The following is a 27,808-nucleotide window of genomic DNA, read 5'->3' on the forward strand; positions in this document are numbered from 1 at the left end:
CTGCTCCTTCCTCAGTCACTGCACTCCAAGCTCTGACTAGCTCCGCCCACAGCTAATCACCTGAACTTCCTGACTCACACTTCTAGGTGAAAGGTCACAGCCAGAAACAAACAAGGTCACAGCCAGAAACAAACACCCACACAAGCCTGGACAGTCACCCAAATCCAAGAGGCAGCAGCCCTAGAAAACCAGCACAAGCACACAAACAAGTAAGAAAACAAATAAGCACACAAACTTACTCACACACAGCCCCAAAAGACAAAACCACAAAACCTACAGAGTGTCTCCCAAGCTCAGCTCACCTTCTGCTCCTTCCTCAGTCACTGCACTCCAAGCTCTGACTAGCTCCGCCCACAGCTAATCACCTGAACTTCCTGACTCACACTTCTAGGTGAAAGGTTACAGCCAGAAACAAACAAGGTCACAGCCAGAAACAAACACCCACACAAGCCTGGACAGTCACCCAAATCCAAGAGGCAGCAGCCCTAGAAAACCAGCACAAGCACACAAACAAGTAAGAAAACAAATAAGCACACAAACTTACTCACACACAGCCCCAAAAGACAAAACCACAAAACCTACAGAGTGTCTCCCAAGCTCAGCTCACCTTCTGCTCCTTCCTCAGTCACTGCACTCCAAGCTCTGACTAGCTCCGCCCACAGCTAATCACCTGAACTTCCTGACTCACACTTCTAGGTGAAAGGTCACAGCCAGAAACAAACAAGGTCACAGCCAGAAACAAACACCCACACAAGCCTGGACAGTCACCCAAATCCAAGAGGCAGCAGCCCTAGAAAACCAGCACAAGCACACAAACAAGTAAGAAAACAAATAAGCACACAAACTTACTCACACACAGCCCCAAAAGACAAAACCACAAAACCTACAGAGTGTCTCCCAAGCTCAGCTCACCTTCTGCTCCTTCCTCAGTCACTGCACTCCAAGCTCTTCCCCGACCACTGGTCCTGTTAGCTAGGGATCATGGGAGTTGTAGGCCAAAACATCTGGAGGGCCGCAGTTTGGGGATGCCTGATGCAAGCAAGTTTGGGGATGCCTGATGCAAGCAAGCAGGAAGCAAGAAAGTGAAGGGAAACCATTGCTGCCCAGACTAGAGTGGCTTCAAGAAGTAAGCCTTAGGAGGAGATGGCTGGAAAGTATGTAGGTTGAAGAGCAGGATAAGCCAGGGTGCTCTGGGAAGGGAATAAAATATGTGAAGATGGTCCCTCGCTTAGAGGGCTTTGAAAAAAGAGGATGGGGTAAATTCATGGAAAGTCAGTCAATCCACACCTGTGAACCATGACTGCCAAATGGAACCATTAGCTGCTGATGTGGGGCAGGAGAGGTGGAGAGAAAGAGAAGCAACAGAGGGTGAATGTTGCCTTCATGCCCTGCTTGGGACTTCTCCAAAGCAGGTGGTAAGTCACTACTGTGAAAAGGAGGTTGAACTAGATAGCTTCTTGGTTGACCCACCAGGACTCCTCAGAGAATTCACCCAAGCACTTTGAGTGAAGGGACCTAGGGCAATATGGGAATGGGAAAATCAAGGTTAACTGCCGGCTGCTATGTAGGGGATGCCAGGTTAGGAGACTGTTCTGATTTGGAAACTGGGGAGCAAATAGCCCTAACATTGGTTTGGTGCAGCTGGTCCAAAGTCAATACTCTGTAATCAGGTAAAGGATAGAAAAAGAGATAAGATGCTGACAAATAGCAAAATGACTAAGAACCCTCCACTGAAGTTCTTAATACCATATTAAGTTGAGAGAGCCTGCTGTTGGCTCAAATATATGAGTGCCGGACAGGTCTAATACCTTTTCATTGTCTCGGTATCTATCAGACCTGCAGCTTCTTGGTCTAAAAACTGAGCAGCTTCCTGATAGTGCAAACAATGTGTTGTTTAGTCGTGTACGACTCTTCATGACCCCATGGACCAGAGCACGCCAGGCACTCCTGTCTTCCACTGCCTCCCAAAGTTTGATCAGACTCATGTTGGTAGCTTCGAGAACACTGTCCAACCATCTCATCCAATGTAGGAAGTTCAATTTACATTATCAAAGGGGGAGGAGGCTTACCTCAAAACATAGGAAGGTCTCAGCAAGCATGGGTAGCCAACCAAGTTAGCAAATTCAACAGCATTCTCCTAAAAAGTTGAGAAAGGATCTTTTTAATATATATATAAGATACTGAGAATGCCTAGACATGTTGTACAAGTAAAATTTGGTTACATTCTCAGTCTTCGGTGTACCTGAATAAGCTAATCTGTATGTGGAGGAGCAGAAGGGTGTAGTCAAAGGTTTTTAGAAGGGAGAAGGAACCTAACCACCCTGAATGGTGATATCACACAGCAGGTCACAAAAGAAGCCTTGCAAATGAAAGTAGGGTGCTTAACATTTTGGGTGTGTTTGAACCATCATTCTGCATAATGTAAACAACCCTAGGAGGCAAAGCTCAACAGCAGGCGGCAGGGTTGCGCCAGGCCACTTATGTGACCTCTCTCTGGCTGCCACTGCTGCATATCAAGACAAAGAGGGGCAAGACGAGGTGGCGATGAGGTTGGCACAGTGCAGGTGCCACAGCGGATCCCATCTGGTGCTTCTGCCAAGGTACCACACCAACCCCATCCCTTCCCCACTCCACCCTGGTATGCGGGGAGCCCAGGTGCAGCCCCCACCTCTCTGCCTGCTCCTGCCAAAGCTTGAGGTCTTGTGCCTCCTTCCATTCTTCCATGTGGATACTTCTGCTTAACCATGTTTGTCATTTCAGCCAAACCATGGGCGTAGGCAGGGGGGCAGGAGGGGGCAGTTGCGTCCCCTAGAAGCAGGGCCGCTGGCCAGCCTGCCCCGCTGCCCGCCCAGTGCCGTCTCCCTTCTCCCTGGCTGGCTGTGGGGCGGGCGAAGAGAAAGCCAGGCAACCGCTTTGCGCGGCTGTGGGGCTTTCCCTCCACCCGCCCTGGATATCGCAGAGGGGGAGGAGGGGATCGGAGCAGCCCGATTTCGGGCTGATCCTGGCGGCCGCCACCCGCCCCGGAGATCGTGGAGGAGGAGGAGGGAGTCGGAGCAGCCCGATTTCGGGCTGATCCTGGCGCCCCCTCGCCCTTGCCGTTCGAGGAGGGGGAGGAGGGGGTCGGAGCAGCCCGAAATCGGGCTGCTCTGATCCCCTCCTCCCCCTCTGTGATTGCCGGGGCGGGTAGAGGGAAAGCTGGCAAGGGAGAAGGGAGCTTTCCTTGCCCCACTGTGGCCCCTCCCCCCGCCCCTTGGCCCTGCCCCTTGGCCCCCCTAATTTTCATCCTGGCTACGCCCCTGAGCCAAACCATGATTAACAACAGCTATGGCTTGTTTGAAACAAGCCAGCTTGTTTCGAACAAACCACAATTCATACTAGTTTCTCAGTCCAGATGAAACGATGTTGTGGGTAATTAAAAATGGTCACACAGAAAGAGGGGAGGGGAGTGGGGGCATGCAAGGCTCTCATGGGCTTTCTAGACAGGCATGGCAGAGCAAAAATAACCCCTCACTCAAACTTCCTGGACACCAAAAGTGCTTCCTAAAAAAATTAAATGCCTCAGAAACTGACCTATAACTGTAACTGACTAAAAAAATGAACAGAACACAGTGGGATAGGAGGAAACTCATCTTCAAAGCCCTCACATGTATAGCAAGGAATAAACCCAAGGAGAGGATTGTGATCCAGCTAGGCCACAAGCTAACTTGCTCCTACATCCATGCTGCAGGATGAATGCACCCTTCTAAATACGGACAAAGAAAATTAATTGTGAACAGTGGCTTAAGCCTTCAACTGCTGCTCCTTAAATTACTAAACACAGATTAGATGTACCGGTATGTCTACATACCAAGGAATTAACTGCTTTCCAGGGTGCTTGAGCTATTTGCAGCTCATCAAGAACAGCAGAGAATACAGATCGATCCTCTGCCTGGTCAATCTGCAGCGGGTTAGTACCCATAATTCTAACTCCATTCCGGTAAAGTGGCACAGCCAGGTTGTTTGGAATCTGCCCTCCTACAGAGATGATGCAGCCATTGCATTCCTATAGAAAATGAGAACAGAGAGAAACTTAGACCAAAAAAAGTTGATTATGTGCAGCTGCATGCCTAACCAAACCATCTATTAGCACAATCAGAAGCAAGGTAGAGAGAACAGCTTGGATCCAGAGAAGGATGAGGTTCTAGTAACAGTCCTCTATTCTGCCTTGGTTAGACCACACCTGGAGTCCTGTATCCTGTATCCAGTTCTGGGCCACAATTTAAGAAGGATATTGACAAGCTGGAACGTGTGCAGAGGAGGGCAACCAAGATGATGGAAACCAAGCCTTATGAGGAACAGTTGAAGGAGCTGGGTTTGTTTAGCCTGGATAAGAGGAGACTGAGATATGAGATATGATAGCCATCTTCAAATATCTAAAGGGCTGTCCCGTGAAAGAAGGAGAAAGCTTGTTTTCTCCTGCTCCGATAGCTTCAAGTTACAAGAAGAGTAGTACTTTCTGATGGTAAGAGCTGTTTGACAGGCGAACAGAATCCTTTGGGAGGTGGCGGACTCTCCTTCCTTGGAGGTTTTTAAGCAGAGGTTGGATGGTCACCTGTCAGGGAAGTTTTAGTTGAGATTCCTGCATTGCAGGGCGTTGGACTAGATGACCCTCAGGGTTGCTTGGACAAACAGGACAAACCCTACGCCAAAGGATAAATGGACATAAATCTGACATCAGGAATCACAAGACAGAGAAACCAGTCTGAATAAGGACACTGGATTCTTATCTCATTATACATGATCAAGCTTTCTTTAGCACCTCAGCCCTTGCTTTTCCTGCAAGACCAATTGCAGTCGTTAACAGTCGTTAACAGTCATCAACAGGTTTCCACTCCTACCAGCCAATCACCCATTCCCTCCCCTCTTCTGAGTAATACCCCTCCCCACCCTGGGACTATACATAGGGTCTGGTGCATAGCTGCCAAGTTATCCCTTATTTTAAGGGATTTTCCCTTATGCTGAATAGGCTTCCTCGCGACAAAAGGGAAAACTTGGCAGCTATGGTCTGGTGACTTCTGTTTCAGTGTATCTGAAGAAGTGTGCATGCACACGAAAGCTCATACCTATGACAAACCTAGTTGGTCTCTAAGGTGCTAGGAAGGATTTTTTTATTTCGTTTTGACTGTGTCAGACCAACACGGCTACCTACCTGTAACTAGGGTTGCTTCTATAATTCTATTATTCTTTTGGGAATTTTAAGCTTCCCACTTTGACACCCCCAAAACAACTCTCTGTAAAAAAGGGGTGTTATCCAGAGCAGCCCCCTATGGGGTGCACCAGTCCCAAGGGTTGTTGCAGCTCTGGCTGCCAAAGCCCCAGTTAACCATTCTCTCCTCCCAGTAAGCTCCAGGACAATATGAAAGAACCCTCCCTCCTTTAGTCCGACTCCACTAACACTACTTTTGTCTGGACTAAGTCAGGCGGGCCAGTTTTTAAAACAAAATTCCAAAGGAGCCTCCTGTTCCTTAGTCACATCATGAACCCTGACTGCTAATGGGTGACCTGGTGCTGTGACCTCGAAAGGGCACTTGGCCTTGTTCCTAACAAAAGGAGTGTTCTCATGTCGTCAAGCCTGGAGGCTTTTCGCCTGGATTCTTTGAATTCTCTCCTCCTCCCCCCCCCCCCAAAAAAAGAGGAGAAAGGTACTTGACAGGTGGTATTAATTGGATTGCAGTCGTGCTGCCCTGGTAGGAGACAGGGTCACGAATTCAAGCATTTTAGGAACAGAGTTGCAAAGAAGATACATTTTTAAGTATTCTGCTTAAGCACTTTGCCGAGCCAAAGGTGACAATGAGACTGACTTTGCAAAATGGAAGGTTTAGGAAACCTTGGTTTATGTTCTTCTGAGACTATTTGGGTTTTTTACCTCCTGTTGGGAGATGTCCAAGATGATGAGCAGGCCGATGCACCACAGAGACCTTCAAAAACTGCTGCACATCTATCAGAGCAACTTTTTGAAAGCTACGTTTGGCATTTGAAAAATCATGTTAGCTTCAATGGCATTGTCCTCATGCATAAAATTAAGCATGTGTGTAATTGCTTTCACAATCACAGGTTAAAACTCAGCTCAGCAAGGGCAGGACAATTTGATCCATAAATAACTGTGAAATAAATTAAATCAGCTTGTAAATACTGTGCAATATGTCATCTTTGGAAAATAATTCTATATTTATTTGGCAGTCATTATGGAGCAGTTGGTTAGGAACTGCAATGACATGCAAAATATAATGCCAGGGTCTTTAAAAAAAAAAAAGTGCCCAGCCAAAGAGGACAGTGAGACTGACTTTGCAAACTGTTTGGCATGGTTTAGGAAACCCTGGCCTTGATTCTTTTTTTGAGGCTGGATTTTGGATTTAAAAAAAAAAATACCTCCTGTTGGTAGATGTCCAAGATTCTCTCCAGTGACAGTTCATCAAAGTAAAGCCTGTCACACTCATCAAAATCAGTGCTCACTGTCTCCGGGTTGCAGTTCACGACAACTGTTTTTTTACAGAGCTGTCGCAATGTGCGGATGCAAGAAACAGCACACCAGTCGAACTCCACACTGCTCCCTGCCAATGAAAGAGCAAAACCAGGTGAAGTTTTAAAAGGAGGTCATGGTGCAGGTAGCTTTAGAACAGGCATCCCCAAACTGCGGCCCTCCAGATGTTTTGGCCTACAACTCCCATCACCCCTAGCTAACAGGACCAGTGGTCGGGGAAGATGGGAATTGTAGTTCAAAACATCTGGAGGGCCAAAGTTTGGGGATGCCTGGTTTAGAACATCAGGAGCGGTCAAGGGCAGAACAAAGATTCCAATTGCCTCCGTGTAAGCCATAGCATGCGCCCTCCCAGTGAAAAGCTGTGCAAACATCAGCAATACCTGTGAATGACTGAGCTCATAGAACCATAGAATTGGACGGAGCCTCCAAAGTCAGCTAGTCCAACCCACTGCCAAGCACTGGCGGAGGAAGAGGAATGCGAGGGGAGGGCACCGACCCCGGCAGCACGATCCTGGCAGGGTGCCATCGCGGCTGCCCCCACACATACTGGGCGCCCTGCGCCCAGGACACATACCAGCCCCGCCCCTGCCTGCTCTCCGCCCCCCCGCCCCCGGTGCCAGAGCATGAAGCTCCGCCACTGCTGCCAAGGAAGGATATCCAGGAAGTTTTTACTACTGTTTTTGAATCCTTTTCTTGTCATTTGAAGCCACTGGCCCAGACTTCTGGAGCAAGAGAACAATAATCTGCTCCATCAAGTCTGTGACAACTCTTCAGATTAATTCTCTCTTCCCCAGATGAAACATACCCAAGACTTTCACCCCTTCTCCATAGGGCTCCTGGTCTTCAGGTCCCTTTGCCATCCTTGTACTAAATAGCACCTTCATGGAACTAGTTCAGTTGTTCATGGGTCTGACTGGGGGCCCGTATTGCAAAACGGGAGGGAGAATCCCATTCACCATCTCTTAATTGTGCTTACATCTATACCGGCACTTTCCAGGTTTATAATTTGTATTTTTAGAACCAGTCTAAAATCTTTGGCAAAAAAGAAATGGCTTTGGTTCTACACGGACAAAATTCAATGTTCCAGCAACGACGCAATGTAAATTTTGCATGTGGAATTCTAAGACAATGTGAAACTTTATTGCAGAAGAGGGTCCCCAACACACCTTGCACACTTTTACAGGATCTTCTAGTCTGGAAAGGCCGAGATACTAAAAACAAGATTTACCTATGTGATATGGTCCACAACCCAGCACCATCGTTCCATGGTCATCAAATTTTACATCATGCTCCTAAAATAGAACACAGTACGCGAAGTCATCCGGAATTGTTCTCAGCAGCATCCACAGCACTCATGAAAAGACACCATTTATGCTTCACAATTCTTTATTTTAATTTTTTTATTATTGGGACTTAACTTTGACCTCATTTAGTTTACTTTAATGCCACTGAATTAAACAGATTTTTGGAAACTCTGATTTACCTTAATTGTAGGACCAATTTATAGATTCTTTTTTTTTTTAGTAGCCTTCTAATCTTACTAACGATTAATGTTGGCTTACAGAATATTGTAGCCATAATGAATGCTTTTAATTAAAGGACACCACTGAAGGTACAGACTCACTCCAGTGAGGTCACAGTACCCTTATCCATTATGCTACTGAGTTTAGAGTCCAAAAGCAAGAGCCTTTACCGAAAGAGTCCCATTTATGAAGACTGGCTCAGTTGACTCAGCACCACTGTTCTATGAAAGTGGAGGATGGAGGTCCGATTTAAAGAGCAAAAGCTGCATAGATGAATAGTACAGACACCATCACTTATCTCTGTTTACTCCCTGCAGCTCCAACTCCCTCGAAGCATTTTTGCTCCAGCCAGGCTCACCTCTCTCTCTCTCTCTCTCTCTCTCTCTCTCTCTCTCTCTCTCTCTCTCTCTCTCTCTCTCTCTCTCTCTCTGACAGTCAAGTCATAAAACAGGGCAACTACAAAAGGACTAAACAGATAGCTTGATTTGATGATTTGTATCAATAGTTGAGTAATGCTTCTGTCTAGGAAGGAGCATCCGAAGCTGCCACATTATGCATCAGACTAAATTATCTCACAGTCTCAGCACAGTCCACTCTGATAGTCAAGCCCTTTCCAAGCACCTGCTTCCCCCACAAACCTTTTTAACTGGAGATGTTGGGGTCTGTGAACCTAGGCCCTTCTGCCGGCAATGCAGATGACTCTTTGGACCCTTCCCATATGAATTGACCCCCACCTTTGATAGCTCATCTGTTTTTCACATTATGCTAGCCCAAGGAAACATGAAGCTGAGGCTCCAATACTTTGGCCACCTCATGAGAAGAGAAGAATCCTTGGAAAAGACCCTGATGTTGGGAAAGATGGAGGGCACTAGGAGAAGGGGACGACAGAGGATGAGATGGTTGGACAGTGTTCTCGAAGCTACAAACATGAGTTTGACCAAACTGCGGGAGGCAGTGCAAGACAGGAGTGCCTGGCGTGCTCTGGTCCATGGGGTCACGAAGAGTCGGACATGACTAAACGACTAAACAACAACAACAACATGGTCATTTTGCCTAGCCTCAACTCAGGCTAATAGGCTTTAGGAGTTTTGTGTACTGTATAAGAGTTGTACTGCCATGCCTGTCTGGGAATCTACCCAACTACTTTCACAAGCACCTCAGCTAAGCGTTGTCCTCATTCTTCCCACTGCTTTCACTATGTACTAGGTGACTTTGACTCCTAACAGTTTGTGTTCTGATCTTCAACTCTTGCAGAGATATGCGCCAAACTGTTTTGGCATTACTGTACTGGCTCTCTGGCCCTTTTGGTTTGTGCCTCGTGCTTCAGTGGCATTCAAGAGGTCATCCTCACCCTCAGTCCAAACCAAACCTTTTTTTCTTGTGACTCACATCCCAAAAAGCTATTTCTAATGCATTGCCCCAATGCCCATAAAGCTGCTCCAAGTAATCACCTACTTCGCATTCATTTTTACAAATTGCCAGGGAGTTTGCATTTTCATTATGCAATTCATTGTCAGTAAGTGGTGTGAAATGGGATGGGACAGAGCTACCCACTGTGCTCAAAACGCATTGCGCCACGGAAATTGAATTTGGTAGGAAGAGGTTCAACTTCGCAAGAAGAAGTGCGGGGGGGGGGGGGAGGAAGCTCCCACATGACAAGTCTCACAAGCAAAACTTATATCGATTGCTCTCTCATCGGTAGTCCAGAGCAAAGAGCAAACGCTTCCTGTTTGTTGTTTATAGATGTTGGAACTTAAAGAACAAAACTGTGGCACTGTGGGTAGGATTTTTCATTGCTTGTATCCCTGCAACGCCGGCTCAAAAGGACTAGAACGCTCCCAGCTACACTTTTACTTTCTCAATAACAATAGTAGGCAAACATTTCTACCTGTACTCCAATGGGATTATGCCTCTGCCAGCAGCTCTAACCCTTCCCTGAGCTATCCCTAGAGTGAGTGAATTTGAGTTGCAAGGTCAATAGATAGTAATGGGAGAAAATACATCATAATACTCTGCAGCTATACAGAAGTAAACGAGGGCACTTACCTGACCATTATATGTGACATAGAGGTAATTAGTTACAGCAGGGTATTCTCCTGCCAGTGTGTCAATCTGCAGAGGAAGGGGAGAAATGGTAAATGTGAACACAAAACTATTTTCCTGGCCAGGATTTGATGCTTAACTTTTTCTTGCTTTCCACTTAGTGAGTCTCCAGGCTCACTGCTTTCTCTCTCCTCCCTGCTCAAGTACTTATAGACAATACACCAGCAATCAGCCATTGAGCATTATTCATCTTACTTATTTAATCCCATGCTGTATAGGGATATGGAGGGACCCAGGTGGCGCTGTGGGTTAAACCACAGGGTCTAGGGCTTGCTGATCAGAAGGTCGGCGGTTCGAATCCCTGCAACGGGGTGAGCTCCCGTTGCTTGGTCCCAGCTCCTGCCCACCTAGGAGTTCGAAAGCACATCAAAGTGCAAGTAGATAAATAGGGACCGCTCTGGCGGGAAGGTAAATGGCGTTTCCGTGCGCTGCTCTGGTTCGCCAGAAGCAGCTTTGTCATGCTGGCCACATGACCCGGAAGCTGTCTGCGGACAAACGCCGGCTCCCTCGGCCCATAGAGCGAGATGAGCGCCGCAACCCCAGAGTCGGACACGACTGGACACGACTGGACCTTTACCTTTACCTTTATAGGGATATGGAATGTATTTTCCAACTGCCAACCCTTTTGTCACCAAAATGACACCATCCACACACAAGCAACCTCCAGGGACCCCAAAGATAGCTAAAGAATAAAACATCCTCAGGAGGGGAACACAAAGGAGCCCAAAGTAGACCAAGCATGCTCACCTGGTGCAAAAAGTTGAATGACTGTTGGGGAGGCAGAAACAGAAGCATGGGACCTCATGAAGAGGGCATGTCTGACAGGTTGGACCCCTGAACAGGAGCACAACCATACTGCAACACTTTGTTGTAGCTTCCATGTGTGAGTTTTTAAAGCTGCTATATTGCATTTTGGCACAAAGAGATGTGCAACTAACTACAGTACTTGTCATCATCACTGGGATTGTTGGCTATTTAGTTCACTTTGGGCAGTGGCATTCACAGTGGCTGGGATCTCACACAACTAGTTCTGCAGAGCCAGGAAATCTTTTTGCTTGTAGTTCTCAAACAGTAACCACACATTTCACATAGAAACTTGCTTTAAAAACTAAGGGGAGTTTCAAAAGCTGTTTGTAATACAACATGGAGGTCTGATGTCCAAAGTCAAAAATCTACCTGGGGATAGCCAGGTCCTTGGAAGCACCTAAGTACTGCCAAAATAACCATTATGTAGCTTCCAAATGCCGGTGAGCCTTTGGGCCACATGCAGGCTAATTCTATCCATATTTACTCTGCAGTTCCATGGCTTGCAGCTGTTGTTCTTTGAATTAGTTTGGGCTGTTAGCCCCACATTGCAGGCAATATCTGACCAAACAAACCCCTTCTTACCTACTCTTGAGAGGGCAAAACATAATTGCAGGTCCTTGTAAAAACACAATACCAAGGGAGGCAGGGAGGCAGTCCCTCACATTAGCAACATAGGAGGTCTGTGTCTAAGAAGAGTGAACCCTTTTCTGTCACAAGCAGAATCACTTTACGAAGGATAGATTTCCACTGGTCATTCAACTAAAGGACAGGTGGCACTCATGCATTCTGCCAACGCAAAGCAGCACAAAATTGACACACCTGCCTAAACTAGTTCAGAATGTATTAAGAAAGCCAGGAGAAAGGGGATAGAAACTTGGACAACAGTGATTTAGGGCGCAAAGGGCTCTTCAAGTAGTTCAATGATCTTTTTAAAAAGAATTGGGGGTGAGGGTGGGGGACAACTGGCAGGACGTTCATATCAGTTTCCCTTAACCGAACACCAAAATGTGAAAATGACTATGGAACACCTATGGAAGCAATTGTGACATCACCATGAATACCAGATGAACGTATTATGCTCAGCGCTATCACAATGAATACCAAATGAACTTGCAATGATGGGACACTTAAAATAAAGTATTATCCTATAAAAATTTATTGCAGGGAGACAAAGGGAGTCACACGTTTCACGGTCACACAGCATGAAGGGTCAACACCAACTGTTTCCAACCTTTTATATTTTCCTGCTTGAAACTGAAGCAAAGGCAGGTGGTTTATTCCAATGCAAGTTGGAGAAGGAAGGTCTCACTCGCACAACATCCCAAGGATGTTAAGTGTGGATGAGGGTGGGATGACACGAAATCTCAAACTTCCTCCCTCACATTTCTGAGAGAAAAAATGGCTTGCTCACATGAGGCTGTGTCAAAAGCCCTACAACTTCCCTTGTCACAGAGCTTCCGTGTGACCTCAAGCAAAGCATGCTACTTGGGATGTCATTTTACAAAGGAAGTCAAGCACATATTTCCAAGTGCTCTGTATAATGACTTAACTTGAGGCTTCGAGTCCTCACTGAGATACACAGTGTTAGGTGTTGAACTGGGGTGTGATGAAATGGCCCTGACATCAAGGATCAATGCACTGATTCTGTACTTGATATCCCTGCATATGTGCAAGACAAGCAGCCGCACACATCCGCCAGATGTTTAGCTCCCTGGCTGACCTGGAATGCATCAGACACCCCAGATATGCACTCTCTCCCATTCCTAGTCTGAGTCCTGGGACCTTATTAACTGGAGGAATCTCTTGGTGGTGGTGAGGTGCGCTGGAAACCCAACATCCAAAAACAGACAGCAAAGATCAAAATAGACAAAATTACATATTGTAATTACTAACAGAAGGTAATGTGTTTAATATATTTCCCTCTTTATGTTTAGGTAAAACATATACATAAAATCCTTTGGCCACTTTGAGGCTTTCCGCATACTTCATCATAATATTACAGTTCATTGTTGGCATCCATCTGTCCCAAGAGACAATGGAGTGATCCTCCAGGGGTGAAGTCACACTGCTGTGGCTGCAGAGACTGGTACCTCGTAAGCCCTGCCTCCTGCACTGTTTTTGCTGCTTTAGCAGCACTGAAGTGACTTCCCCAGGGCTCAAGCCTAGGCAGTGTGTATAGTGGTCCTGGGCTGCCAAGACAACAAGATTCCCCCACCCCACCCAGGCCTCACTGATATGATCCAAAGCAGGCATCCCCAAACTGCGGCCCTCCTGATGTTTTGGCCTACAACTCCCATGATCCCTAGCTAACAGGACCAGTGGTCAGGGATGGTGGGAATTGTAGTCCAAAACATCTGGAGGGCCGAAGTTTGGGGATGCCTGATCCAAAGGAAAGAAGAGCAATCAATACATTTTGCACTAGCTTGGCTGCAGGAGTTGCTGGAAGGAAGCATACAAGACATTACCTAACCATCTCAGGGACTCTACTCCAGATTTGTGTAGGGTTTAACTCCTTAGCCTTTTCTTTTTCCGAAAATGTCCCCTAAGATGGCAGGTATACAGTTCATACTTGGTCTCTTTTTCATAATCTGACAAAAGGCTTTGATCGATGTTGCTGCATATGTCCCTGGTTTGAATATGATATGAGAGCAAAACTATATATATATTATAGCTTTGCCTTTAGTTAACTTAAGTTGCCAAGTCATGGTTATTTGCTCACTGTACCAAGAATTCTGTGTAAAAAGAAATGCATCAACAGGAATGCTTTAAGTTTCTAAGATGTAAGTTTCTCATTTTATTCCTCCCAAATTGTTAAGAGTTAATGCTAGTCTAACACATATAGCAGAAACTCATTGCTGTATTTGTAACCCTTGCCAGACAGACAGATTGAACATACTTTTCCCTAAGAGTTTTTGATATAGTTTTCTTTGAGTCATTCATACTTTGCCCCACACATTTCATTCTATTGTTATCTCAGTACCATCTTTCCATGTCATTTTCAATCCATTTGATATACTTGTGTATATTTTAGTAAGATGTAAAGGGAGGGGGGCAATAGAACGCATTTCAATTTTGTCATGTTTCTGGTCTAACTGGTTGTTAGTAATAAATGCTGCGACTGACAAGTATTGGGAGTGTTGCCTTGTCTATGCCCAAGAAATACCACTGGATCCCTGGCTGCTAAACAAAGAGAGCCCACGGTTTCCTCAAAGTGCAAAGCTGCCCTCCAGCTAAGTGGGGAATGTGGGAGTGAAACTTTTCAGCTGTGGCAGAGGGTCAGCTTCAAAAACTGCCAGTCAGAGCCGACGTGGACAAAGTCACAGAAGAAACCTGCAGCTTCAACATTCATAGGCAGGCATTGCTAGGCACTTACATGGTGGTTTAGATCCCAGTTGATCATCTGCCAAAGATTCTTTAGTTGTGATTCTCGCATTGCAGGGGACTGCATTAGGTGACCCTTGGGGTCCCTGCCAACTCTGCAATTCTATGATGCTGTGGTGCTATGAATTAAGACCAGGAAAACCACTGCCTCTTGTTGATATCTACCTCATAGGAAGGATGTAAGCCAGGCATGGCCAAACTTCGCCCTGCAGATGTTTGGGGACTACCATCATCCCTAGCTAACAGGACCAGTGGTCAGGGATGATGGGAATCGTAGTCCCAAAACATCTGGAGGGCCAAGTTTGGTCATGCCTGATGTAAGCTTAAATTAGTGGTGGTGAGAACTTCCACCCAAGAGACCTAATTCTCCCAAACCACGCCCACCTGCCTCACACCTGAAGTCAGATGTGGGACAGGTGACGATATGGCTGCAAAGGAGCTAATAATAATAATAATAATGTTATTTATACCCCGCCCTTCCCAGGGGGGCTAACAGCAAGAATATCAAAGCAAGCATAAAAACAATTCAATTAAAATGCTGATTAAATGCAATGTTAAAATGCAATGTTAAAATTTAATTTTAAAATTAGGAATCTACAAGTGCATTTAAATATCTGTAGGATAAATCCTTAGGGGAGGGTAACACTGGGGTCAGACTGAGTTAGTCCAAAGGCCAAGCGGAACAGCTCCGTCTTGCAGGCCCTGAGGGGCTAATACTGAGAAGGCCCTGGTCCTGGTCGAGGTCAGTCTAACCACCTTGTGACTCGGGATCTCCAGTATGTTATTATTTGTGGACCTTAATGTACTCTGTGGGGCATACCAGGAGAGGCGGTCCCGTAGGTACAAGGGTCCTAAGCCGCATAAGGCTTTAAAGGTCAAAACCAGCACCTTAAACCTGACCCTGTACTCCACCGGGAGCCAGTGCCCTGCCTAATGTTCCTCAGCAAGATGGGCTCCCCCTCAGCATGTATCAACTGACGAGTGCTGAAAGGGAACCCTGCTGGGTCCACCAGTCAGAGGTGGCCTATGGGGTGAGGAGAAGAAAAGATCTGGACAGCTGGCTAGACCCAGTTCACATCCCTGCTCTGTTATGAATTCTGCAGGTGCCTCCATAGACAGGCAAGAAGAAATAGCTTTGTTAATAGGCAAAGTCATGGAGGTGCCGAAGCCTCAGGGCACCTTCCACCAATGCTTACCGACTGCTTCTCCCACTCCAAACCCTCAGACAAAAAGAGCACATGAGAGAGAACTATGGTAAGCATAAACGACTAGTGGAAAAGGTAACCATTGATTCTATAGCCTCAAATTTCCCTTGCTTGTCTACAAGAAAGTCATCAGGCTTCTCCACAGTCACAGCTAACACAGGACTACATTACCTGTTTATGGTTTTATGTAACCTTTTTAAAGAATTGAAATAAAGTTTATTTTATTTTTTAAAAAAAAATTTTTTAAAAAAAAACATTTCCAAGTGATGAGTAGTTTGTGTAGTCTGGATCTCAGTTTCTCACCTGTAGAATGGAAACAATGTTGCCTCCCTATCTCGAAAGATTAATTTCCACAATGATGAAGCAGATGTGTGTGTAATTATACTAGGGATGCTTCCATGATTATGAAACAGCTGTGTCAGTAATTATACTAGGGACGCTTGAGGAATTCGATTTCTGTGAATTTTTATGCAAACGGAGCTATTTTGCCCCTCCCAGATTAATATGCAATTGGAACACAGCTATCCTGGGGATCCTATGCTTTTCAAAAGTTTTGTGACGCAGCTAAAAATAAACGATAATCCAAAGATAAATTTTAAAGTGCTAAAACACGTTTAGAAAAGCATACAGTGTTTAAATACAAATTTCCACATGAGCCTTTTAACAAAATCACCTTTATGCAGCAACACGGTGAAATGGACTTATAAATGACCACCTGTGGAACTGACACAAACCCAGAGACAGACTGAACTCTTGATTCACAAGTTATACCTGTTTCACCCAAGGTGTTACGTTCTTCCTGAGTCTCAGTTCCCTGCTCTGTGCTTCAGACACTCCAAGACATTTCCCAATCTGCTTATCTGAGAAGCCGATCTGCTTGGCTCTCCTCAGGCTCTCCTCTGGAATCGATTCACTAGGATGAACACAAAAAGAATTGTTACGAATACCACACATTTCAGGTTCTTGAGTATTGTCTGAATTTAAAGAGGGGGCAGATTGGAGAGGGACAAAAGTACTCAGTGCTAGTATGCAGTTTGAATGTAAGTGTAGGAACCCAAAGTTCAAACCCCACATTTGCCCCTAAATCCCATGAGGTAGCGGAAAGCAAGGACCTCTTGGTAACACAACTCTGCCCCCCCCCAATAAACTGTTGTGGGTTTTAAATTACTCCATGAAAGTGTGGAATACAAAATAGAAAAAAAATATTGGCTGGTAATAATGGACTTACCTGGCACGAAAATCGCAAACATTTATCTTTTGAGGTCAAATCTGACATTCAGCCTTGCCAACAGACCCATCAAAACTCCCCAGCTACTTGCCACAAACACTTAATTGTCACAAAGAGTCATTAGATTGCAAGGTTATACTCTCCACAGAGAGAACACAGAGATTATAATTACCACTCATGTTACGCTCCTGAAACATTTTATTATTATTTATTAACAATATAAACAAACTTTGTAAAATAATAAAGAAAAACATTCATAAAACATCACAACATACAAAAATCCAATATATATATATATATATATATATATATATATATATATATAAGAAGTACAAATACTATATTTATCTAGCAGCTTCAAAACACCCCCAACATCTTTAACTATGCATGACTTTGACCCAGCTATGTCCTCCGAGCTGGTTGAATCTATTCCAATACTAGCAAAACTTAATCCATTATCCTAGTATTTTCCATATTTCTCCCCCTCATCTCCAACATGCATTATCTTTCGGACACACGTAAATAGGTTCTCTCTGCAGCAACCTTCACTGTATGGCTGTGTCCACCTTCAGACATCACCCATTTGGGCATGGTTGCCAGACACCTACAGCTGCTCCCATACGGCTCCTGATGACATGCACAAGCTTTGTGTGGTCATATGACACACTGCATGCCTGCCCCATCAGGTTATGTATGAAGTGGGCCTGTGTGTGAACTACACTAGTATTTTGCTGTGGAAGCATATTGTGCCAGGCAAAGCCCCCATCGTCTTGGTGTCTATGAAGGTTTCAACCACCAGTTAGCCCACTGCCATTTTAAATTGTCCAACACAAACTATGCACAGCTGTGCAGCTGGCTGTATAAACCCACAAGAGTCAGTGTGCCACTGTCAGTAAGCTAAGGGCTTGGATGTGAAAGACGGATATGAACGAGTTCAGTGCTAACGGCTTCTTAAAGTGTGAAATGTATTAGAATGGTAATTCTGGATGAATTGCGCTTTCCTTCTCTTCCCCCCCCCCCCACCTGCATCAATCACCCCCCACACCTTTTCAGAATGGAGGGTTTTTGTTAGTTAACCTTCTGTTTGTGCTTGTTACAAAGATCTAAAGCTTAAGGCCAATCCTCCACTAAAAATGTGCATACAAATAGGTGGCATTGCCGCACTGAACACAGCCTCAGGTGGCAACCAGTTGGTGGACCAATGACTAGAAGCTGTTACTCTCTATAGTTACTTCCAAATGCAAGCAACAGGTGCAAATACTTGGAAGGGTTCCTATTATATGTTTATTCACTTTGCCTTGTCAATCTAAATTTTGGTCTCTCTTCTCATCAGCTTGCTGCTTTGCCATCTTTGGCCTTCTGCTGAACTAAGTGCTTTCCTCCAGCTCTGCTTATGCATTTTTCATCTCCTCAGTTCCTGTTTCTCCTGTGCAAGCCACACACACCTATTTCTTCTATGGCCTCTACCCATCACTCTGATAAACCTTCTGCCTCTGTTCAGTTTATTGGCAGCTCAGCTTTAGTGAGACCACAACAAGCCCCAACCTCCTCCTGCACAAACACAAACTGCTTTTGGATCTCATGGTTAAGAGCATTATTGGTTAGCTTGCCTAATGCAGCAATATCTTCATGTGCAAGCAAGCACTGGCTCTGGAAAGAGAATTTGACAACACACTGTTTTCTGAAGGAGGACCTTTGAATTTATTATGCTACAAGGAGAAGAAAAGCTCACTTGGTCAGGCCAAAGTTCCATGCAGCCCAGAATCCCACAGAGGCCAACCAAATACCTCCAAGAAGCGTATTCCTTGCACACTGGAGTGGCGATGAAAATGTCAGGGGACGTTTTTAAAATGGCAGTTATATTATAGGGAAATGTTATAAAAAAACATGCCTAGACACTCCGTTGTGGTGCCCATAACCTAGTTTTAAGGTGCCATTTAGCTCCTAGCTTTCGTATCTCAGTTTCTAACACTGGTCTTTCACAACTGTCAAGGTCATATTATTGCATCTGTTTTTGCCATTGGGAAACGAGGCATAAGAAGCTGCCCTATGCAGAGTCAGATTTGTCCATCTCTCACTCAGAATTGCCTACAGGCAATGACTCTCTGAGATCTCACGCAGCAGTCTTTTCCTAACCTGCTTCCTGTAGTATATAAAACAATACTAACAAGACAGCAGGAAAAAAAATAGGCTGCATAGTTACTGCATGCATCCACACCCATTACCTCAATATCACATTCATTATTCTTTAAAGCACACTGCCCAACACTTCCTTAAGAGGTAAAGGTAAAGGACCCCTGGATGGTTAAGTCCAGTCAAAGGTGACTATGGGGTTGCAGTGCTCATCTCGCTTTCAGGCCAAGGGAGCCAACATTTGTCCACAGACAGCTTTCTGGGTCATGTGGGCGGCATGACTAAACCGCTTCTGGGGCAGCAGAACACTGTGCACGGAAACACAGTTTATCTTCCTGCCACAGCAGTACCTATTTACCTACTTGCACTGGCGTGCTTTCAAAATGCTAGGTTGGCAGGAGCTGGGACAGATCAACAGGAGCTCACCCCATCGCAGGGATTTGAACTGCCAACCTTCCAATCTGCAAGCCCAAGAGGCTCAGTGGTTTAGACCAGTGGTCCTCAACCTTGGGCCTCCAGATGTCTTGAGACTACAATTCCCATCATCCCTGACCACTGGTCCTACTAGCTAGGGATCATGGGAGTTGTAGGCCAAAAACATCTGGAGGCCCAAGGTTGAGGACCACTGGTTTAGACCACAGTCCCACCTGCATCCCTATTCCTTAAGAGGACCTTGATCCAACAAAAATGCCTACAAGAACCACCGCACCAGAGCAAGCACCCAGTCTCCCCACACACTCGCCACACAGATATGTGTCTGTCAGCAACAGCCCACACCCACCCTGGCTGCCTTTCAGGCCTTCTATAGACCAGGTGCCCCAGATGTGTCCATAGGCACACCCAAAGCTCTTCCCAACAGTCCTGCACCACTGCTGAGGCTGGTAAAGCTGCCATGGAAGTCGGGAGGCAGAGGGACTCAGCCCCCCTGTCCCCATGGCCATCCTGCCTGGTTTGACATTCTCTGAGATGCCAGGGACTAGAATAATTTGTATCTACAGCATGTGCTCCACTCGCTGAGCTGTGGCCCCTCTCAATCAATGCTCCTCAACAGGACAGGTCGACTTACTCAACCAACTGCTCGAAGTGGGAAGGGCAGGGAGAGAGATTCTTCCTGTTCCAGCTTCATTGTGGTCTCTCTCCCCCACCCACCTCTCACATTCTCTGGCCTCCTGAGTACTTTCTCTTAAATTTTATAAACACACACAAATACCCTTCAAAAAGCCTCATAAGGTTAAATTCACTTAATTCCAACCTGTAACTAAATTCAAAGCCCTGACATTCTTAGAGGCAGTGATTAACGTCTTTTATACTGTTCTACTCCCAATATTTGCCTGCACAAAATGACAGTTTGAAGTTTTCGAGCAGGAGAAAAATTGTCTTCCAGCTAGACAATCAACCTTTTTACGCACTGCCATAATCATTTAATGGTTAGGCAGTACAGCTCACTTCCTAACAAAATGAAGTCTCTCGTGTTTTCCTGTTTATAAACAATATAAACTATTCCCCCTGTGCTTTCCCTCCCTCCATTTTCAGCTGCTTCTAGTGTAGATGTTTGTTGCTGTGGGGTTTTTTTTCTTTTTTTGTTTAAAATTCTACCCTGTCATCTCTGAAACTCCATCCACTGATGCTTCTTTTTCAATAATAAATGATAAAATGAAATGGAATAAATTCCCCTTAATGAGGAAATTTTCACCTGGCACAGAGGAACTGGGGAAATCTATTAACTGACTCAAGGAATGCCTGCAGCATTGCAATTACCCGGGGAGCCAGAACGCTTCAGTACGGTCCTCTCTTCCACTTGACTGGCTTTCATCTGATCTACTGGCTCGTGAGTAATACTAAACTAGCGTGTCTTTGGAAAGCACCCTCTCTAATATGCAACTGAGCATTCTGCTAACTGAAGGGCTTTGCAAAGTTATTACCACGTAAGGGACGTATTTCACTTGTTGATGCTGCAGTTCAACAGCCATTCCCTCTCCTGCAGAATCTGTGACAAACTATCATTCCCAGATTTATTTGGGGAAGCCGTGACAGCTGAACTGGTACAACTGGAGGTGGTGGTATAGATAGGGCCTAAAGCAGGGGTGGGAAACTATATTTAGCCTGAGGGCCATATTCCCTTCTGGGAATTCTCCAGGGGCCACATATCCAATGCTGCCCTCTGTCCAGGCAAGTAAGAAGCAATTATACATTCAAGCCAGGCAAACGTACACGAGAAGGGTGTAAAGCAGGCAATGGAAGGGGTATGGCATGGAAGGGCGCGTGTCTTGGGGGTCAGATAGAGAGGCCCAGAAAACCACATTTGGCCCATCCCTAGCTTAAAGGATCTAAAACAGAACCTACCTTTAGCCATGGATGCTGCCTCCTTTGGTACAATTCTGCCTGTCTATCTGACTCTTTCTGCTGCTCCTCCTGAGCTCCTTGGGTTCCAGTTAGGCAGAAGAGTAATAAATGTGAAGCAGGGAGTGTGAATGGAAAATGAAAAAAACTTTCACTTGTGAGTGGAGCCCATCAGGGAACTGTCTTCCCTTGGGTTCAGTCAGGGCCTACCCACACTTACCTTTCCTCTTAAACCTCAATCAGAGCAAACGTTAATCTGCAGAAAACCCAAATTGATGTTTGCTCCAAATCCACTTTAAAGAGCAGGTTTTCGCAGGGAAAACTCAGGGCAAAAATAATAATAATCAAAAAGCGCTCAGACACGCAGCATTAAAGTGCAGACTTCTGCATGGAAAGAGAAGGGCAAAGGGGAAATGTGGATAAGTGGTGTGATTTATTGGCCCATATAGTACCATTTCCTATACATACCTCTGAAATAGAACTTCCTTTTATCCCTTGAGTTACAAAACCTTAGGAAAGGACCAAAAATTTAGTCAATGTGGGAATATATGCATGCTGACGTAATTTCAGGGCATATATATTAGGAGGAGGAGCAACATGGTTCCAGTATTACAAATGCTCTCAGGGTGTGGATGTAGAGACAAAAACCACAGAACAATGGCAGTTGGACTGAGGTTGCTCAATGCTTATCAGTCCAGTTTGATTTTTGAACTAGAATAGCTGAAAGGAAAGAGGGGGGGGAGCAGGGGAGCAAGCATTCCCTCTCCTTTCTTCTTCCTGCCAAGTTTGCTCTTTGGAGGTTCATGTTGGTTCACTCGATTGGTTCTGACGCTTCACAAGCTCTAGAATAAGCTGCAATTACAGTAATGAGATCGGGGCAAATATTGTTTGTCTCCTTGCCTCAAGGAGACAGGTTATAACTGCTTTCGTCTAGAGGAACCTCATTCAAAAGATGACTTGTCAGGATATGTCAGGACCCATTATAATGGTGGGAGATGTAAACCAACAACAAGCCTCACTCTCGTCTCTTTCAGCACACATAGCTATAACTTCTTAGGTCTGGGTCACATAAATAAATTCATTTAAAGAAGTTGAAATAATACATTGGAGCCAAACAGCACATAAATAAGGCGGAACTGGCGATCTGTTTCTGTAGGAGTAATATAAATAACAGCAAATAAATATCTCACATTATGCTTCTTAGGGTACTTAATACTTGATTTTTTTTTTGCACTTCTGCAATAATGTATTATATTTAGACGCTTATAAAGTTCTCCTCAGCTAAAGTTCTCCCTAGATTTTTGGGTCCCAAGTTACCTGATCTTGTGTGCCAAGTGGCACTTCTGAAATTTTCCCATTTTTAATTTCAGATTTTGTTTAGATTACTGCACATGAACAGATTTCTGGTCTTCAGTTATGTCCTTTGTATCTTACAGGTTACTGATGCACCTGAGTGCATGTGCACATTGATTGTGATGCAATTGTGATGCAATCACATGACCAGAACAAGATTCTGTTTGAGCGGCATTTTCATCAATGTGTGCTTGTACATACAAGTAAACTTAGAAGGGGAAAATCTATGAACTGAAAACTGTACAGGATACTGTACCTGGACCAATTCTGAAATGGATTTTAAAAAATTATCCTATTTGTGTGGCTAATATGTATCTATAAAGTGCACACGGGAGTAGCACTATGGCTGGAGATCCCACCTGCATGCAACAGATGAGGTGTCTTTATTGTGGTGCCTTCCAAATGATGGTAAACTCCAGCTTCCAGTGACCATGCAGGCTGGAGCTGATGGGAACTAGAATTCAACAAAATCTGTTGGGCACAATGTTTGCTATCCCTTCATTAGAGTATGTGCAAACTGTGTAAGCTTGGCTACACAGTCAGTGGACCTGTTTCCCTCCCCGCCCCCTCCAGGGTCCCTGACTGTGCATACAGAGTCTATGTGCACAGTTCATATGCAAATTGGTATGTTCTAATAGTCTACCACATATGCATAGTTCAAAGTGGGGTCTTACGCGATGATCCCCAAACATACAAACGCATACGCGAGAGACAGGCAAATCTATTCAATATACACTCAGAGGCTGTATCAACTGAGCTCAAGTTAAATTGGAAGGCAGGTGAAGTGGAGCACAGCCAAACTATGGAACAGTAATATAATTCAGCCCTAGTGTGAAGGGAGAGCTCATATGCCCCACACTTCCCACTAAGATCTATGACCCATATCTGTAACTAGAGCTGGATGTCTTACCATGGGGACTATACATGGACTTCTTTTGCATGTTAATCCAGAAGTCTAAGAAGAGGAAGAACACCAGCTGCATTTCCTTCATCTGAACCCTGCAAAGACACCCTGAGATGGATCAAATATGGCTAATGAGGCAAAGCTATGCAAATGCCCCACCTAGTTTTACAGTTCTGTACTGGAGAGCTCATATCTACGTACATGGGTTTCCAACACAACATTCTCTGTTCAGTTCAGTGGGGAAGCAATTCCATGATCTCATTTCACTCTTTATGGGAACCTGCTCTCCCTAAGAGGCAGAATAGGCACTAGTTTGGGGCAAAAATAAGGACCCAGGTGGTGCTGTGGGTTAATGCACAGAGTCTAGGGCTTGCTGATCAGAAGGTCAGCGGTTCGAATCCCTGCAACGGGGTGAGCTCCCGTTGCTCGGTCCCAGCTTCTGCCAACCTAGCAGTTCAAAAGCACATCAAAGTGCAAGTAGATAAATAGGTACCGCTACAGCGGGAAGGTAAACGGTGTTTCCATGTGCCGCTTCTGGCAAACCAGCCAGAAACGGCTTTGTCATGCTGGCCACATGACCTGGAAGCTGTACGCCGGCTCCCTCGGCCAATAATGCGAGATGAGCGCCGCAACCCCTAATGGTCAGGGGTCCCTTTACCTTTACCTTGGGGCAAAAATATGTTAAAAGGCTGCTATTCTCAATGCCCTGCTTTCAGATACTGCACCACCAGACTGCTACAAGTTTCTGCAAAGGTACATCAATACCTTGGCTTAGGGCTTGTCCACATTTCACTTGTCCTGCGCCTAGAAAGCATGAGTCTGAGCGGTTTTCCGCTTGTTCCAGCACCTTCCCCAGGAAAACCTGCTTTTTGCCACCGAACTGGAGCAAACGCCAATCCATAGAAAACCCAGTTAACATTTGCTCCAATTCAGCAGTAAGGATCCAGTTTCCCTGGGGGAAAGCGGCATGACAAGCAGAAGCGCAGACGAGCCCTGAATGTGTAATATGCCCCTCTAGTTCTCGCAGGGATATTTCCCAATGTTCTAGAAGCTTTGTGCTTCTCATATTTATGGAGGGCTGTGCAGCCTGCACAGATCACAACTTTTGTATGCCTTTTGAAAAATGGAAGTGGTACATGGGAATCATGGCAGGTCTTTCACATGTATGCAGAAGAGAAGCATCAAAAGACGTTGCAAGTGCTCATCCCCAAACAGCCTTCCATGTTGACTGATTCAGTATCTAGATCTATATGTTGTGCACATTGCAAATAATTATCATATGGCATTTTGGTTTTAGACAATGACTCATAATTGACAAATATGGAGCTAATTTTAGTTAGGTAAATATCCTAATGATGTGAGTTAGTGAAACACGATTAGCTATTATATTTTAAGACAACTGATGCTTTGGACAATCTTACTCATGCATTAAAGTGTGGGTTTTCCCCTAAATTTAAATAAAAAAGCAACATGGGGAAATAGTGTATGAACAAAACCAAACATAAGGGAGTGCTTGTGCACCTATGACTTCTACCAGGTTGAGATTTCTTTCTTTCTTTCTTTCTTTCTTTCTTTCTTTCTTTCTTTCTTTCTTTCTTTCTTTCTTTCTTTCTCTGTCTCTCTCTGTCTCTCTCTGTCTCTCTCTGTCTCTCTCTCTCTCTCTCTCTCTCTCTCTCTCTCTCTCTCTCTCTCTCTCTCTCTCACACACACACACACACACACACACACACACACACACACACACTGAGCAGGCCCACTGTAAAACCATCTAACTCAGGTCCTTATGTAATTCTTTCTTCCCATGTTTTCCTTTTCTTCAGATGAAATAAAAGAAAAAGGAGAATTCCTATTAGCTTGCAAACATGTAAAACTGACCAAATTGCAGAGGCAAAAACCTTCAGCAAGCCATGAATAGCTGGGGCGGGGGGACTAGTCAGCGTTTTTGCCCCGGGTAAAGCCTCCAGAGGGGCACCATGGAGGCTCCCAGCCTACCTGAGCTTCCTCTGACCTTGGCCCCTCCTTGCAGCTCCAGAGTCTAAAAGCGTCCTTTGGCTTAGCCAGCTCTAATCTCACTGCTTGCCTCTTGGATCTTGAGCTGCTGAGCACCGGAGGCAGGGGTTGTCAAACTGGTTCCTACCGCCCTCTAGTTGGTTTTTCAGGATTCTAGGTGGCTGGTAGGGGGTTCTACAGCACAAGGTGAATCCTCCTGGTGGGCAGTAAGGAAATTTTACCATAAAGAAAGGTGCATTAGTGGGTTGTAGGTATAAAAAGGCTGACTACCGCTGACCGGAGGGATGGTTAATTTTCAAGGGGAAGCAGGAAAACCTGGAGAGGCAAAAGCAACAGTCCCCCTTCCCCTTTCCCTGTGTGTTTTTGCAACTATGTGTGAGAGAGAAATCCTGGAGGACATTATTAATAAGATGGGGGGGGGGTTTGCCAAACCGAGTCTTTGACCTAGAATCATAGAGTTGGAAGAGGCCACAAGGGCCATCCAGTCCAACCCCCTGCCAAGCAGGAAACACCACCAAAGCACTCCTGACATATGGCCGTCAAGCCTCCGCTTAAAGACCTCCAAAGAAGGAGACTCCACCACATTCCTTGGCAGAAAATTCCACGGTCGAACAGCTCTTACTGTCAGGAAGTTCTTCCTAATGTTTAGGTGGAATCTTCTTTCTTGTAGATTGAATCCATTGCTCCGTGTCCGCTTCTCTGGAGCAGCAGAAAACAACCTTTCTCCCTCCTCTATATGACATCCTTTTATATATTTGAAGATGGCTATCATATCACCCCTTAACCTTCTCTTCTCCAGGCTAAACATACCCAGCTCCCTAAGTCGTTCCTAATAAGGCATCATTTCCAGGCCTTTGACCATTTTGGTTGCCCTCCTCTGGACACGTTCCAGCTTGTCAGTATCCTTCTTGAACTGTGGTGCCCAGAACTGGACCTGGGTGTAAGAAAGTGTAGTTTCGCCCCTGATGAGTGCACTTTCCCTGCATTTCAGCAATTTCCACCCATGGGGAGTTAATCTATACAGGAGTATTGGTCTCTCTGGGTGAATCATGCACATTAGTTCCCTATATGGAGATCTGGAGTTTATATCTTTTTTACTTTTCTTTTGCAAATCATGTGTGACACTCAACAGAAAAGACAAAATCTATTGATGATCCCTTGGTCTTTCTTTCATTCCAGTCCACTGTTTTCTGCTTGCAAAGTCTAAGGTTTTCCTTCCAGTTCTTGTATCTCTGCTTTTTCCTTCCAGTTCTTTTATCTCTGCAAACTGAAGTCCTATTTCCAGAAAGCAAAAATCTGTTTTCAAAGTACACCTTTGTACTCTTTCAAGACATATGGGCACAAAGAATGCCCCCCCCAAAGCATTTCCCTCTATTTCCAGAAGCTAGTGTTCAACAGAACTTTTGTTGCGAACAGGATCGCTTAGACCTGCTTGGCCTTGACAGTTGAAAGCATCAGGGATTGAAAGGACTTGGCTAGAAAGTGGTTTGAGAGGGGTCACCTTGGCAGATAAGATACCTGATTGAGTCAAGGAACAAGCCAGGATACCAATCTTACTTCATAATATCTGGATTTGGAAGTGTCATATTAGGATTGAACAACAAATGAATAAGGAGTTCCAGAGCTTTTCAGTTCCGCTCTTTGTTCAACTATTTTACAGCAAAGTGGGTAACAAAACTGTTGGCAGGACTTCTGGCTGCTGGCGAGGGATGGTCCAGCATGACTGAATGGCCCCCCATATTTGTGGAGGGGTTTTTGTGGGGGGTTTTGTTTTGTTTTTAAAAAATCTTCCCAGGATATGGAAATCTAGCATGTCAGGGAAAAGATTTCTAAGCTTAGCCTTCTCTCCAATGTGCGAGGCCTGTGCCATATCAAAGCCAGAGAGGGACCATGCTAGGAATGAAGAAATGAAGAGTCAGGCTCACATTCCAAACCTGGAACTAGCAATGAGGGGTTGATTGAAGCAGCATAGCCACCACCAAACCCACATCAGAGGGTGAGGAGAAGAAAATGCCTCTTTGCTGTGGCAGTTCCCAGGCTGGCACATCAAGGAGGTTTGGATCAGGCTCACTGCCATCACATGACCATATAATTGTAGAGTTGGAAAGAATCCTGAGGGTCACCTAGTCCATCCCTCTGCCAGCTCTCCCCCCTCCAAAACACCCCAATATAATTAAGAATAAGAATGTTGTTGTTGTTTAGTTGTTTAGTCATGTCCGACTCTTCATGACCCCATGAACCAGAGCACGCCAGGCACTCCTGTCTTGCACTGCCTCCCGCAGTTTGGTCAAACTCATGTTG

The 27,808-nt window shown here is 45.2% G+C and overlaps 1 protein-coding gene across 1 annotated transcript in view; it reads right to left on the minus strand.

Annotated features, from left to right (window-relative positions):
• The window catches only part of CPS1 (carbamoyl-phosphate synthase 1), a 137,496-nt gene that overhangs the window by 36,315 nt on the left and 73,373 nt on the right, over window positions 1-27,808 (minus strand). Inside the window, exons 22-27 of the mRNA XM_035138778.3 lie at window positions 16,311-16,452; window positions 10,090-10,155; window positions 7,749-7,812; window positions 6,409-6,590; window positions 3,848-4,042; window positions 2,070-2,137 (exon numbers count right to left, since the gene is read on the minus strand). Coding sequence (XP_034994669.2) covers window positions 2,070-2,137; window positions 3,848-4,042; window positions 6,409-6,590; window positions 7,749-7,812; window positions 10,090-10,155; window positions 16,311-16,452 — 717 coding nt within the window. The remainder of the gene's footprint in view (window positions 1-2,069; window positions 2,138-3,847; window positions 4,043-6,408; window positions 6,591-7,748; window positions 7,813-10,089; window positions 10,156-16,310; window positions 16,453-27,808) is intronic.

This window comes from Zootoca vivipara, chromosome 1, assembly GCF_965207765.1.
Source record: "Zootoca vivipara chromosome 1, rZooViv2.hap1.1, whole genome shotgun sequence".
In the NCBI taxonomy this organism is placed as follows: Eukaryota; Metazoa; Chordata; class Lepidosauria; order Squamata; family Lacertidae; genus Zootoca; species Zootoca vivipara.